This window comes from Ornithorhynchus anatinus, chromosome 7, assembly GCF_004115215.2.
Source record: "Ornithorhynchus anatinus isolate Pmale09 chromosome 7, mOrnAna1.pri.v4, whole genome shotgun sequence".
In the NCBI taxonomy this organism is placed as follows: Eukaryota; Metazoa; Chordata; class Mammalia; order Monotremata; family Ornithorhynchidae; genus Ornithorhynchus; species Ornithorhynchus anatinus.
In genome coordinates this window covers 71,184,134-71,199,551 of record NC_041734.1, presented here as the reverse complement: position 1 = coordinate 71,199,551, position 15,418 = coordinate 71,184,134, and the positions used below count along the sequence as shown (strand labels likewise).

Genomic DNA, 15,418 nt, shown 5'->3' with positions numbered 1-15,418 from the left:
AATCAGTGACATTTATTGAGCACTTATCATGTGCTGAGCACAGTACTAAAAATTATGGATATGAATGTGAGTGCTCTGGGGCCAAGAATGGGGAGAATAAAGGATATAAATCCCACTGCAAGGGTGACACAGAAGGGAGAGAGAATAGGGGAAATGAGGGCTTAGTTGGAAAAGGCCTCTTGGAGGAGATGTGATTTGTATAAGGCTTTGAAAGTGGGGAGAGTGATTGTCAGATTTGAAGGAGGAGGGAGTTCCAGGCCAGAGGCAGGATGTGGGTGAAGGGTAGGCAGCGAGATAGATGAGATCAAGATCAACCCTGCCCTCTTGTCTCTGGCCCTGGTCCAGGGCATGAACTCCAGAATCAACACTCCAGTGGAGACCTGGATCGGCTCCAAGGGAAAGCAGTCCTACACCTACATCATCCAGAAGAACTCCACAATGAGCTTCACCTGGGCCTTCCAGAGGACCACCTTCCACGAAGCGGTAAGGCCTTGGACTCCCTCAACACCCTCCTCAGAAAGGGAGGGCTCGGCAGGAAGGGGCGGCGGGGGGCTGTAGGTGGGGAGTGAGCCAGAGGGAAGAGGTCCTGCCAGGTGCATCCCCTTCATCTCCCTGCCTCCAAGCAGGGTCTCTATCGATCCAGGGGTACCTCCTGTTGTTGAGGTTGGCTGGAGCCCTTGAGATCAATCAGAAGGTAGCCTGGTCCAGATATTCTGAGTAAGAGGAAATGAGTTTAACGGGCAGGAGGAGAGTTTAAGAGGAATCCCCTAGCAGTGGAGAGGGTTAGGAGCTGGCGCCGGAGGGAGGCGGTGGAGTCTTTATCACCGGGGATCTGACGCCCACCTGACCTAGGAGGGGTCAGCATCAGGAGGCCGGACCACACGAGCGCTGGAATCTCCATGGGTCTGACTCCCTTGCTGCATTCCTGGTTCTAGGGCAGGAAGTACACCAACGACATGGCCAAGCTGTACTCCATCAACGTCACCAATGTCATGGACGGGGTGGCCTCCTTCTGCCGCCAGTGCGCCTCGGAGGCCTCCGACTCCGGCTCCTCCTGCACCGCGTGTCCCGCTGGCCACTACATCAACCGGGACTCGGGGGCCTGCCAGCCCTGCCCCCCAAACACCTTCCTCAAGGCTCACCAGCCCTATGGCAGCCAGGCCTGTGTACCCTGCGGCCCGGGCACCAGGAGCAACAAGGTGCCACCCTGTCTTCCCACCCACTCCCCCTCCCCTTTCACTGGCTAGATGTGGGCCCGCTTGGCCAGGGGAGTTCCCAAGGGGACCGATTTTAAAGTACATCAGGAGGTCTCTAGGGTCATGGGGCCTGACTTTTCTCAGTCTGAGAATCCCTGAGGATGGCTTTGAGCCCTAGTAATAATAATAACTGGGTTTGTTAAATACTTACTAAATGGGCCAAACCCTGGGGTAGATATAAGATAAGCAGATTAGACAAAGTCCCAGCCCCTGTCTCCTACCCTCAAGCCTTCATCCTTCCTCCCCCAAAACAAAACAGAGCCCAGTTGCTCCCCTCTTGACAACATAGCTGACGTTAAAGGCCAGGAGGAAGGCCAAGCCTGGACAATAATAGGAGCAGGGCCTTGCCTGATTTTTCTGAGTTCAGTCCAGCCCAGTCTACCAAGTATGGTGTCCATTTCTAGCCTGGACCTTTAGCCAGAGACGATCGACTCACACCCTCTTCATCCAACTTCAACTTGGTTGAAGCGATCCAGAGCCCTTTCACAACTATCTCCACAACTCCCTTTGATTACTCTCCAATAATCAATTAATGGTATTTATGGAGCATTTATTTTGTGCAGAGCACTGTACTAAGTGCTTGGAAGAGCACAATATAATATAATTTGTAGACCTGATCCCTGCCTTCAAGGTATTTACAATCAATCATATTTACTGAGCACTTACTGTGTGCAGAGCACTGTACTAAGTAGTTAGGAGAGTATAACAGACACATTCCCCGCCCGCAGCAAACTTACAGTCTAGAAGGGAAGACAGATATTAATATAACTAAATAAATTATGGATATGTACATAAGTGCTGTGGGGCTGGGGGGGCGGGGATGAATGAAGAAAACAAGTCAGGGTTGCAGAAGGGAGTGGAAAAAATCTACAATCTAGAATCTATGAGGTCCAATCCAAATGGAGAAAACTATTAATCAATCCAAGGTATTTGTTAAGAGCCTATTGTGTGCAGAGCATTATACTAAGCACTTGGAAGGGGACACTTGAGTAAGTAGACATGATCTCTGTCCTCAAGGAGTGAGCAGGGGAGAAAGACACTGAAATAATTTATGGATAAGAGGAAGAAGAAGAGATTAGGTAGATGAGTTTTAATAGTCAAGTATGGGTGTCAATATGTACAGAAGTGCTATCCCTATTTGGGAGTACCAAAATACATAGTTGGTTCAGAAATGCTGAAGGGGTATTTTGGGGTTATAACCCAGGGAAAGAGAAATTAATCAGGGAAGCCTTCCTGCAGGCGATGTGATTTCAGAAGGGCTTTTGATGATGGGGAGAGCTGTGGTCTGCTGGATGTGAAGGGAGAGGGAGTTCCAGGCTGGGAAAAAGACATGAGTCAGAGGATGGAAGCAGGAGAGATGAGAGTGAGGCCAAGTGAGTAGGTTTGCTTAAGAGGAATGACATCTAGAACGCTGGGGGAAGGAGGGCAACTCCCTAATTGCTGAAGTCAGTGTTCCAGACAGGGCGTGGTGCTCCTGGTTAAAGGCTTCTACCAGGATCCAGGCCCCTTGTGCTCCTGGCTGTCACCGAATAGAATCCTGTTCAGGCAGCAGCCTGAGCCAACTCACTTCCTCCCCTACCTCCCCCTCTCCCCACCTTCCTTCCCTTCACCCTCTGGTCCAGGCAAATGACGAATTTGCCGACCAGCCCAGAGCTGCCTGCTGCAGGTTGAATCTTGTGGATTCTGTGCAGACCTCGGGCTGGTCCACTTCCAGCTGAAGCTCTTGACATCAGCTTAGAGCCAGGCCTGGCCCCATCCAGACCAGGGACGCCTCTCCCTCAGAAGTGGAGGACCAGATCCAGGCCCTCTCTCCCTCCTTTTCCTGGGGATCAGTTCTCTAGACAGGTGGACTAGGAATCGGAATCTAGGAAGGGGAGAGTGGTCCAGGTGGTGCCACCAGCAGAATGGTGCCCTCACTGGCTTCTTGGCACAAGGCGGCCTCCCCAGCCTTTCCTGTCCTGAAGTTCCACCTTCCGGCAAGAGAGGGAACAGTCTCCACGTGGAGCCTGCAGGACTAGGTTGCCAAGAGGGAGGGAACATTTCTCTGAGTTTTCCACAAGTCACCAGTAGCTCTTATCTGGGAAATCAGGACTCCTGGCTTGAAAGAAAGACAGTAGTCCTGAAGTGTCCTTGATCCTCCTTGTCTTAACGCTGATCCCCAAGGTAAGGAGGCCTTTGATCACCCTCTTGGCCTGAGAGGAAGGTTATTCTCTTATTATTAGCACTGGGGGAGTCCTACCCAAGCTATTGATCCAGAAATAGCTGCTCTTGATTTGCATGTCATTTGAATGTTATTAATTTGCCATCGGTCCTCCCATAAATTCCCCCAGCCCCTGCTTCATTGTTCCGTTGGCCCCAAATCCTTTCCCCATTCCCCCAACTTGAGTGGGTCCAACTTGAAGTCATGACTGAGTTCAACCTCTTGAAGTGTCCGTGACCTTGCCAGCCAGCTAGAAATACTGGCAGTCCAGTCCCAGTTCAATCAATCAATCAATCGATCTTATTTATTTATTGAGTGTTTTATTTGTGTTCTGCACCGTAGTTGCGATCCTTGCCCGGGAGGAGTTTAAATTGACAGGGAGAGACAGACATTAAAATAAATTGCAGATCAGGGAAATAGTAGAGTACAAGGATATACACATAAGTGCTGTGGGGCTGGGACGAGGATTGACGTGCTTAAGGGGTACACAGCCAAGTGCTTAGTTGATGCAGAAGGGAAATGAGGGCTCAATCAGGAAAGACTTCTTGGAGGAGATGTGATTTTAAGAGTGTTTTGAAGGTGGGGAAAGTGGTGGACTGTCATATATGAAGGGGAGGTACAGAAAGTAAGCTGGCAGAGTAATGGTGTGCAGACTGGGTTGTCGTAGGAGATCATCAAGGTAAGATAGGAGGGAGAGAGCTGATGGAGTGATGGTAAGGAGTTTCTGTTTAATGTGGAGGTGGTTGGGCAACCATTGGAGGTTTTTGAGGAATGGGGAGACATGGACTGACCATTTTTTTGGAAAAATGATCCAGGCATTGGAGTGTAGTATGGGCTGGAGAGGGGAGAGATAAGGCACAGGGAGGTCAATGAAGAGGCTGTTGCAATAGTCAAGGAGGAAAATGATAAGTGCTTGGATAAGCATGATAGCAAGTTGGATGGAGAAGAAAGTGTGGATTCTAGAGATGTTGTGAAGATGGAACCAATAGGATTTCATGACAGATTTACTGTGTAGGTTGAATGAGATGAATCAAGGAAAAGGCCAAGGTTATGGACTTGTGAGATAGGGAGGACGGAGGTGCGAAAGACAGTGGGAGGATAGGGCTTGAGTGAGAAGATGAGTTCTATTTTGGACACGTTTAGTTTGTGGTGTTAATGGGACATCCAAGTAGAGGTGTACCAAAGGCAGGAGGAAATATGAGTCTACAGAGAAGGAGAGAGGTCAGGGATGGAGAGGTAGATTTGGGAGTCATCCCCATAGACATAGCAAAGGAAGCCATGGGAACGATTGAGTTTCTCCAAGGGAGTGGGTGAGGATGGAGGATAGAAAGGGACCAGAACTGAGTGAGCCTTGAGGGACTCCCACAGTTGCAGGATGGGAGAGAGGAGGGGAGCCAGCAAAAGAACCCAAGAGGAGAGGTCAGAGAGATAGGAAGAGAACCAGAAGTCAGAATCAGTGAAGCCAAGGTTAGATAAAGTTTCCAGGAGAGGGGTGGTCCACGGTGTCGGAGCAGCAGAAAGATAGAATCCAGCCAAACCGTTCTTGCTCCCATTCCTTTCCCTAGATCCACTCGCTCTGCTTCAACGACTGCTCCTTCTCCATCAGCAGCCCAGCCAGGACCCTGACTTATGATTTCTCAGCCTTGGCAAGCCCTGTATCCCTAGCAGGGGGGCCAAGCTTCACTTCCAAAGGGCTGAAATATTTCCACCATTTCACCCTCAGCCTCTGTGGGAATGAGGTAAGTGGAGTGAAGAGGGCTCCCCATTTCTCAGGAGCCTGTCCACCTCCCCACTGGGACCATGTCTATATCTGTAAAGGTGAAGAATGATTCCCGCTCTTCTCCTCTCCCCAAAAATGTTATGATCGAGAGGCATGAAGGTTAGACACCAAGCAGAACTTCCTGGCGGGGTGTTGTAGAAAGGAAGTCATGGAACCTCCTTCTCTGGAGGTCCTTGCTGGACAAGATGACTCTCTGATCCCCTTCCAGGCTGAGTATTCTGCCTCTAAAATGCACAGAGAGTCCTGAGGCGGGCCCAGGAAGAACACCTTCTTCAGCAGGAGGGCAAATCACAGCCCCAGATGGATGCTGAGGAGGCTGCTGGGAGAGCTACTAACTTGGACCCTGGCCAATTTCCTTCTCCCTGAAACCAATCAGGGCTCGCTTCTCTCCTTTATTCGGTCACCCACCCCTTCCTTCCTTGCCATCTCTGTATCCTAAGCGGTCTCAGGGGAACTGGGGGACTGATGAGAAGGGGAAACCAGAAACCCCGGCTACCTGCTGCCACCATACTACTCTCCACCATCCGGGGCCCTAGTAGAATTGTGATCACTAGGACTCTAACCCCACCATCCCGTGTGCACCTTTGACCACTGCCTCAGTAACCACTCCCTCAGTAGCCTCTGTCTGGAGGGGGGAAGTGCCTGCCTCGGGGACCTTTATCCATGAACCCCTCCCCCTCTCCGTGATCCCCTTTCCCTTCCCCTTCAACGGCTGGCTGCCCCCTGCCAGGGAAAGAAGGCAGCCATCTGCACCGACAACGTCACCGACATCAACCTCCCTGGAGACGACTCGAGCTTCTCCAAGTCCGTGTCCTCCTATGCCTGCCAGGCCGTTATAATCCCCTCCGAGGTCACAGGCTACAAGGCTGGGGTGTCCTCACAGCCTGTCAGCCTCGCTGACCACCTCATAGGTGAGTTACAGGGGCCCAACCCCACCAAGCCAGAAATCTTTTTGCGCGCCTACCCTGTGCAGAGTCTACTGGAAGACCGTAATAGAGTTAACAGACATGATCCCCTGAACTCAAAAGGAGCTTACAGTCTACAGTGTGCTGAGCACTGTATTAATTAAGTGGTTGGGAAAATGCAGTAGAGTTAGTAGACCTGATCCCTGCCCTCAAGGAGCTTTCAATCTACTCTGTGCAGAAATTGTACTAAGCTCTTGAGAGAGTACAGTAGAGTCAGCAGACATAATCTCTGTCCTCAAGGCATCCAGTACTCAGCCAAAGGAAGGTGCTAAATGAGCAGATGATGAAGAGAACCCAGTGGTCCCAGGGGTCCAAACCTAGATGGGTCTGAGGGCCAGGATCCTCCCAGTTCTTCTCCCAGCTCCTGCACTGAAGCCCGTGGGCGGGCGGACGGCATCCCCTCTCTGGGCTGAATCTCCCTTGGGTCATCAATCACGTGGGCTGAGGTTGGAGGTGGGAAGCCTGTTGAGCGCTGAAGTAGAGAACAGTGGTTCTGCCTTTAGAGAAGGGAGAGAGAAGAGTACTTGTTGGGGGATCCGGTTTTTCTAGGGGTTTCACCGGATGTAACCCTGGATGGGATCACCTCCCCAGCTGAATACTTCCCGTCAGAGACCGTGGGCACTCCAGACATCATCTTCTTCTACAGGTAATGGTCTGGGGTGCAAAGGCCCTGAAGCCTAGAGGAGCCACAAGTCACCAAGTCTGTTCTGAGCCCTCACAGGGGGCAGGTCCTTAGGCATTTAAGGTTGATTTTAGAGAACTAAACATGACCCCTGCCTTCAGGTAACTTCCAATAGTTTATTAATAATAATAATAATAATGTTGGTATTTGTTAAGCGCTTACTATGTGCAGAGCACTGTTTAGGAGAGACACACAGATCATCCTCATCCTTGTGTCCTTACAGATGCACTGGAGAAGCAGTGTGGCTCAGTGGAAAGAGCCCGGGCTTCGGAGCCAGAGGTCATGGGTTTGAATCCCGGCTCTGCCACTTTTCAGCTGTGTGACTGTGGGCAAGTCACTTAACTTCTCTGTGCCTCAGTTACCTCATCTGTAAAATGGGTGTTAACTGTGAGCCTCACGTGGGACAACCTGATTACTCTGAATCTACCCCAGCGCTTAGAACAGTGCTCTGCACGTAGTAAGCGCTTAACAAATACCAACATTATTAGTAGCAGAAGTACGTCCAAGGGGAGGATGGATCCTGGGTGGTGCTGGAGTTTGGAGAGGGAGTTAATCAGGGAAGGCTCCCTAGAGGAGATGGTCCTGAGAGTACAAAAGGGAGGGCAAGGGTCACGGAGTTGTTCCTTGCATAGGGAAGACTGGTGTAAGTGTTTGGGGGTGGAAGAGGGAGCACCTTACACTCCCACCGTAAACCAGGTAAAAATAATGTATCATCACCCCACTTCCCCCACCCATCCCTGAGCCCGAGTACCACAACAGCCCCTGACTAACGGGTCCCCGGGGTGGGTCCGCCATGCTGGGCCCGACTTCTTCTTCAGGTCCAATGAGGTGACTCAGTCGTGTGCGTCCGGGAGGACAACCACCATCCGGGTGAGGTGTGACCCGCTGAAGCCCAGCCCGGGCAGACTCTCCCTACCACCGTAAGCATGGATTCGGGGGGCCAAGGGGCAGTCATCTCTCCCGACCCTGGCTCAGGATGACCCAGGCCAGGGAGCTTGTGGAAAAGGAACCGCAAGGGAGGAGTTGGGGGGTAGCAGGGTGAGAGAGCAGGCCTCTGATGCACTTAAGAACACCGAGCTGAAGGGTGAGAGGGATATGCCTCGCCAAGGGCACCTCCAACCCTACAACACTGCAGGTAAAGATCAGAGAGGGTGCAGGAGTGGGTATTGGAACCCAGATTCTCAAGGGGCTAGGCACAGTCCCAGTTCAAACCCTAGGAGATGCCCAGTGCCACAAGGTACCTGGTACTGCTCAGTGAGCCCACCTTGCAGACGTGGCTGGGTGGTGGATGAGAGAGGACAGCTTGGACAGAACAGAAGAGGTCAGAGATTAAGACGAGGCTCAGCCTCTAGTCACCAAGTGACTTCCCTCCTCTCCCTGCCCCCCAGCTCCTGCTCTGATGGAACCTGTGATGGCTGCGGCTTTCACTTCCTGTGGGAGAGCGTGGCAGCCTGCCCTCTCTGCTCTGCCTCCGACTATCATGCCATCGTCAGCAGCTGCGTAGCGGGTATTCAGGTCTGACCTCCTCTGGTGGGGACTGGGGCAGGGGAAATGGGGTGGGAGGGGGCTTCCAGAAACTGGGGGACCAGCAGCATGACTTAGTGGAGGGAGCACAGGCCTGGGAGTCAGAAGGACCTGGGTTCTAATTCTGGCTCCGCTACTTGTCTGCCGTGTGACCTCAAGCAAGTCATTTCACTTCTCGGTGCCTCAGTTCCCTCATCTGCAAAATGGGGATTAAGAATAAGAGCCCCATGTGGACAGGGACTGTGTCCAACCCGATTTGCTTGTATCCACCACAATGCTTAGTACAGTGCCTGGCACATAGGAAGCACTTAACAAATACCGTAATTGTTATTATTATTCTTCATCTCTCCCCCATTCCACTCTCCCCTTAATAGAGGACCACGTATGTGTGGCGAGAGCCCAAGCTGTGTACTGGGGGCATCACGCTGCCTGAGCAGAGGGTCACCATCTGCAAGACGATGGATTTCTGGCTCAAGGTGGGCATCTCTGCGGGCACCTGTGCAGCCGTCCTTCTCACCGTCATGACCTGCTACTTCTGGAAGAAGAACCAAAAGTACGGGACTGGGGATAGGAGGGGGTAGGGAGAGGGCTCTGTTGAGTCTGGAGGGAAGGAATGAGGGAGTAAGAGGGTGGATGGAAGGAGGAAGAGAGAGAGAGAAAGAAAGTAAGTGAGAGAGACAGCAAGATAGAAAAAGACTGGGGAACCAAAAATCCTGGAATTCTTTTCCAGATCTGACCATCATCCCTGGCTGAGGTTTAGAACTAAGCCCTTTCCCTCTATGCTTCTGTTTCCTACTGGGAAAGCAAAATCAGCCAGAGACACTGCCCATCTCATTTGAAAGGGTTAACAACTGCATGGTCTAGTGGAAAGAGCAGGGGATCTGGGAGTCAGAAGACCTGGATTATAATCCCAGCTCTGCCATTTGCCGGCTGGGTGGCCCCCAACAAGTCACTTAACTTCTCTCTGCCTCGGTCTCCTCATCTGTAAAATGGGGATTAAATGCCTGTTCTCTGTAGCTCTTAAACTGTGAGCCCCATGTGAGACAGGGATTGTTTCCAACTTTATTGTCTTCCCCAGGGTTTAGTACAGTCCCTGGCACATTAAGATTACTTAGCAAATACTGCAATTTTTATGGTTAGGGACTGGGAGCCTCTCACAGACTGGGTGCAGTCACCATCATCACCATCATCATCACCAACAATTAAATTTTATTGCATTCACAGGGGGCAAAGCCCAATGTGGGTCAATGAAAGTCCTCATTAGAAAACCAACTCCATGCCTTTCCTCCAACACCCTCAATTTTCTAAGAAGGGTCACTGCAAACATCCAGTCAACATAGAGATGTCTTTAGAGAGTCAGTAATGACTGGACTGAGGTTGAGGAGAAGTAGGTCATGGATTGCATGACTGGTTGGAGAGGACATGGGATTAATCAGGGAAGGCTTCCTAGAGAAGTTGGCTTTTGAACGGTGATGTAAAGAAGGGAAGTGGGGATGGGCTGAGAGGGGAGAGTTATTCCTGCAGAAGAGATGACCCGGAGACAAAAGAGAAAGCCCAGGGGCAAACGGACTTTTTGACTAACCTGAGGAGGAACATGAGCGATGAGAGGGGAAGTGTGGGAGGTGAGAGGGGGAGCTCAGGACAATTAATAAAATCACTCATTCTACCCCACCTGGATTACTGCATCAGCCTCCTTGCTGACCGCCCAGACTCCTGTCTCTCCCCACTCCAGTCCACACTTCACTCTGATGCCCAGATTATTTTTCTACAAAAGTGTTCAGGACATGTCACCCCACTCCCTCAAAAAACTCCAGTAGTTCCCCATCCGGCTCCATATCAAACAAAAACTCCTCACCATTGGCTTTAAAGCACTCCATCACCTTGCACCCTACTATCTCATCTCACTTCTATCCTTGTACAACCCAGCCTGCACACTTCAGTCCTCTAGTGCTTGCCTTCTCACTGTGCCTCAGTCTCCCCTGTCTCGCTGTCAACCCCTAGCCCACAACCTGCCTCTGGCCTGGAACACCCTATCTCCTCAAATATGACAGACAAGTAGTCTCCCCGCCTTCAAAGTCTTATTGAAGGCACATCTCTTCCAAGAGGCCTTCCCAGACTAAGCCCCACTTTTCCTCAACTTCTACTCCCTTCTGGGTCGCCCTGACTTGCTCCCTTTGCTCTTCCCCCTTACCAGGCGCACAGCACTTATGTACATGTCTGCAATCTTATTTATTTGTACTGATATCGTATCTCCCACCCTCTAGACTGTAAGCTCATTGCGGGCAGGGAATGTCACTGTTTATTGCTGTATTGTACTTTCCCAAGCACTTAGTACAGTGCTGTGCACACAGTAATTGCTCAATAAATATGATTGAATGAATGAATTAATGAGAAGAGCATGGGAGAAGAGAGGGACAACATAATGGTCATTCATTCCATTATTTTTAAAATTTTTTTATTATTATTATATTTGTTAAGCGCTTACTACATGCCAAGCACAGTTAGAAATGCTGAGGTAGAAACTATGACAGTCACCCTCAGGACCCTCACATTTAAACCAGACTGAGATTTTCCATTTCCTCCGCTCTCCCAGGCCCAGGATTCACCCCTCAGCCCTGCCATTCCCGACTCTTGCCGATTCCCCTGCTGCTTCTGCTGGGTCTGACTCTTCTTTCTCTCATCCTCTCCCACCTGCCCTGCCCCCATCCCGGCCTGCAGGCTGGAATACAAGTACTCCAAGCTGGTAATGAACTCCACCCTGAAGGACTGTGAGCTGCCCACCGCCGACAGCTGTGCCATCATGGAGGGCGAGGACGTGGAGGACGACCTGATCTTCACCAGCAAGAAGTCACTCTTCGGCAAGATCAAGTCATTCGCCTCCAAGGTAGGGGGGTCCTGTAGGGACACACCTCTGGGGGCTGCTGCTGAAGATCTCTGGCTCCCCCATTCCTGCCTTCACCACAACACTTCTCCCCTCCTCCAGGTTTCCCATCCCACCTCTCCACTTCCCATCAGTTGAAAGGTGGTTGAGTTGGTCCTCCAACTTCAGTGGTGTGGTTCCAAGCCCTGAGCCCACTTTTGGCAGTAGCATTTAAAGGGACATTGACCCAGGGCAGCCACTGCCACGACCTTCCTGGGCCCAGGGGCAGCCACTGTAGATTGCCGGCCTTTTATATATTTCCGGGCACAGGCTCTACGCTTAATCCATGGCAGGCCTAGGGGACTTATGGATCTGGGAGTTGGGGAAATGGGGCAGGCAGTGGGAAAATCTTAGGAAGCCGTCTTTGCTCCATTCGTGAAGGTTTGGGAAAACTACCTTTCAAGAGGTCTGCATAGGAGATTTGTTTCACTGTAGATTTCCTTTCTCAGTAGGTCAGCATCAGGCCTGAAATGGCTCTTTAGGTTCTGCAGCCTGTGGTCCCAGAGGGAATTATTAGCGAGTGAGAGTGAGGTGTTTTCTGGAAGATATGCTATCCAAGGTTATTAAACAGACCCAGGATGTCGAATGAGTTTCATTTCACTCAGCCGACTTCGACCCTGACTTACCTAATGTAGATTATTGGTTTACCTTGGAGGAGGCCGGCCTGAGTTCCGATAGTTACGAGACCTGCTTTTGACCAAAGGAGGGACTCTCTCCAGGCCGTCGAGCCCCTTGGGAAGTTGAGTCTTCAGACCAGGATTCTTGTCAGTGGAGAGGTGGAGTCTGGATAGGGAGGTTTTGAGCCTGTGGGGATGAGGATTGGAGGGGAAACAGACTGGAACTGGACATGGAGTTCCAACTAACCCCCCATCACATGTGCCTTCAAAGTCAGGGCTGCTGTTCCCCTGCCCTCCTGGCCCACAGTGATGGACCCTGCCCACTCTTCCTCCCAACGGCTTCCTCTCGACAGCTCTCAGTTAATCAGTCGTATTTATTGAGCACTTATTGTGTGCAGAGCACTACATTAAGTGCTTGGAAGAGTACATTATAACAGAGTTGGTAGACACAGTCCTGCCCACAAGGAGAAGCAGCGTGGCTCAGTGGAAAGAGCCTGGGCTTGGGAGTCAGAGGTCATGGCTTCTAATCCCAGCTCCGCCGCTTGTCAGCTGTGTGGCCTTGGGCAAGTTACTTCTCTGTGCCTCAGTTACCTCATCTGTAAAATGGGGGATGAAGACTGTGAGTCCTACGTGGGACAACCTGATTACCTTGTATCTACCCCAGCGCTTTGAACAGTGCTTGGCACATAGTAAGCGCTTAACAAATACCAATATTATTATTATTATGGAGTTTACAGTCTAGAAGGAGGAGCTCTCCCACCATCTGTTAAGAAGCAATGTGTAACCCAGTAGAAGAAGTTCAGGCTTGGGAGTCAGGGGACCTGGGCTGTATTCCCAGGTTGGCCACTTGCCTACTACGTGACCTTGGGCAAGTCTTTTAACTTTTCTGGGCCTCATTTCCTTATCTGTAAAATGGGAATTAGATATCTATTCTCCCTCTCCCTTAAGCTGTGTTAGTGACATATGGGACAGGGTTGTGTCCAGTCTGACTACCTTGTATCTACCCCAGCGCTTACTGCGGTGCGTGGCACTACTTAATAAATACCACTGTTATTATTATCATTATTACTACTATTACTATTGTTACTATTATTAACAAATACCACAATTATTATTACAGACGTGGGGAGGCTGACTATCCACCAGGAAGCAGTCCTTTTAGGCACCGGGAAATAAGGTCACCTGCCACTGCCCTTTAGTCTCCCCACAGGAGCCATCCAGAGAACATCCCCCCGCCCCGCCCCCTGTCCCCGCTTTGCCTCCTCCGCAAAGGCTGCCACCTAAGGCTAGGAATAACCCCACCAATGGCAAGGAGAAGAGGACACATGAAGGCAGAGCCCTGCACGTGTTCCAAGAAAGGAGAGAGAGAGGCAGGCAAACTTTGGCCTGATGGACCCCCAGTCCTGGTCTTAGCTTGCCTCTAGCCCCCCAAGTCCTTAATCTGATCCTTCCAGGGGATCAGGATCTAGAGTCCTATTACTTTGTCCCTGACCCGCTGGATGTCTTAAGGCATGCCTCATTCCTGCCCTGAACTTCAGTGTCCTCACTACTAAAACTACAGTACTAAAACTTAAAGGGACTCTGCTTCCTGGTGGATAGTCAGCCTCCCCACCTCTGGGAAGGAGTCCCTGCCTGGGCGGTGGGGTAGCAGAGCAGATAGCCCCACCCTCCATTAGCCTTTCCCTAGTCCCTGGGCCCAGAATATGGCCCTGACCTGGCAACCTCCACACAAATGCAAATACCGGGGTCCCCCTCCTCTACTGGGGGAAACCACCTGCTCTGCTCGAGCACCACGCATCATCTCTCTTTCAGAGAACAGCAGATGGGTTCGACTCGGTGCCCCTGAAGACGTCCTCGGGTGGCGTGGACATGGACCTGTGACCCGCCCGCCCCTCCTTGCCTCTGCGTCTCGCACTTTGGGTGCGGTGTTCCGAGGGCCTGCAGCCTCCCAGCTTCCCCGTCACCTACAGCTGGACACTCCTCACGTGGCCTTAGCAGAAAAAGTCTGGACTTTGGATGGTTCTTTTATTTTTACGCCAAACTTTCCCTTCTTGCCCCAGACCTGCCAAATACACCCGCGGTTTGTTTAACGGCTCTTTTGCTTGTGTTGTGTTTCCCAGAAGGACCAGCTGTCCAGAACCTGGTTCTGTCAGTCCATGGCTCTATTTGGCTTCACTCCCTTGGGATGAAGGTTCTCTTCCATCTTTCTGAAAGCCAAGGAAGAGCTTCCCCCAACCTCTGAACTGGGAGCATAAGCCTCTGTCAGGCCTTCTGGTGGCAGAAGGGAGCCCCCCAGGGCCCCCATCTCTGTTCGGTAGCATCCCTTCAGAAGTGGAAAAGGGAGAGCCACAGAGGTGATGGAGAGCCGCTGTGCCTTGAATATGAGTTGGGCTCCAAGTTGACTTTACAGGATCCTTTAGGCACTCGATGCAATAGTAGCCCCTGTCAAGGAGGAGGGTGGGTGGGTGGGTGTGTTTAAGCACAGAGTAGCAGGGTGTTTTCTTTCCCTGAAGACTTTCTTTCCCTCTTTTTGCAGAGACGTTGCTCCTTGGGAAGGAAAGGAGAGAGTCCACAGGGACTACTCAATTGCAGTTTCCTTCCTCCCCCTCCTCCAGTCATCGACCCAATTGCTCCGATTCAGCTTTTTCCACAGTCGGAGTATCTCCCCAGGCCTCCACCAGTGGCCAGGGCAGATCCTTGCCTCCCCTACCCTAGAGGAGCTGACCCAAAAGATCCTGTTCCCAGTGGGTCTCCAGCCAGGAGGCTGGACCTTGTTTCAGGCCTACCCCAGAGATTCAGCCCCATGCTGGGGAATGCCCAGAGGGCTCAGAACGCTCTCCATCCTGCAACAGACCTAGAGCAGGTTCAGCCCCAACCCGCCCCGCCCCTCCCCCCAAATTGACTTTCCCCCTCCTCCCCCTCAACACCTCCCACCCAGGCTTGGATTGGTCCTCTGGGCCTCCATAGGATAGGCTGAAATTGGATCTAGTTGTGGGCAGGGGAGGGCATTGGGAGCAGGAAGGTGAAATTCACTTCAGCAATCATCTCCCAGTGGGGCTGGTGCCGCTGATGTCCTGGCTGCCCCCAGACCCCAGCTGCTACTCCTCCTCACTGAGTGTGGAGCAGGTAGTGGAAAGCCTCTGAGGCCATCTCCTGGGGACATCTGTCCTCTTTGGAGGAAGGGGAGCAGGGTGAGACTGAAGAAACCAAATGGCTGGCACCACCCCTCTTGGTGAACACCCCCCCATCCCCTGCTGAGAGGAAGATCCCTTTCATCCCAAACCCATCCACTGCACACCCTTTGCACCACTGGTGAGCTCTGTTGGGGCATGGGGAATGGAGTCGTGGTAAGAATTACTTAGAAATGAGGTTATCCCAGGTAGAGGGATGATTAAAGAATCCTGAAAAGCTTCTGCCCCTGTTTAGGTTCACTCTTCACTGAGCCCACAGCCAATCAGAAATCAGGAAAAGTTC

At 51.6% G+C, this 15,418-nt stretch overlaps 1 protein-coding gene across 1 annotated transcript in view; it reads left to right on the top strand.

The window, feature by feature from the left end:
* Positions 1-14,034, top strand: part of ELAPOR1 (endosome-lysosome associated apoptosis and autophagy regulator 1) — an 84,444-nt gene extending 70,410 nt beyond the window's left edge. The window contains exons 13-22 of the mRNA XM_029069191.2: positions 346-483; positions 936-1,199; positions 5,022-5,195; positions 5,967-6,147; positions 6,751-6,847; positions 7,702-7,803; positions 8,272-8,398; positions 8,782-8,960; positions 11,126-11,291; positions 13,757-14,034. Coding sequence (XP_028925024.1) covers positions 346-483; positions 936-1,199; positions 5,022-5,195; positions 5,967-6,147; positions 6,751-6,847; positions 7,702-7,803; positions 8,272-8,398; positions 8,782-8,960; positions 11,126-11,291; positions 13,757-13,825 — 1,497 coding nt within the window. The 3' untranslated portion in view covers positions 13,826-14,034. The remainder of the gene's footprint in view (positions 1-345; positions 484-935; positions 1,200-5,021; positions 5,196-5,966; positions 6,148-6,750; positions 6,848-7,701; positions 7,804-8,271; positions 8,399-8,781; positions 8,961-11,125; positions 11,292-13,756) is intronic.
* Positions 14,035-15,418: the final 1,384 nt, after the last annotated feature.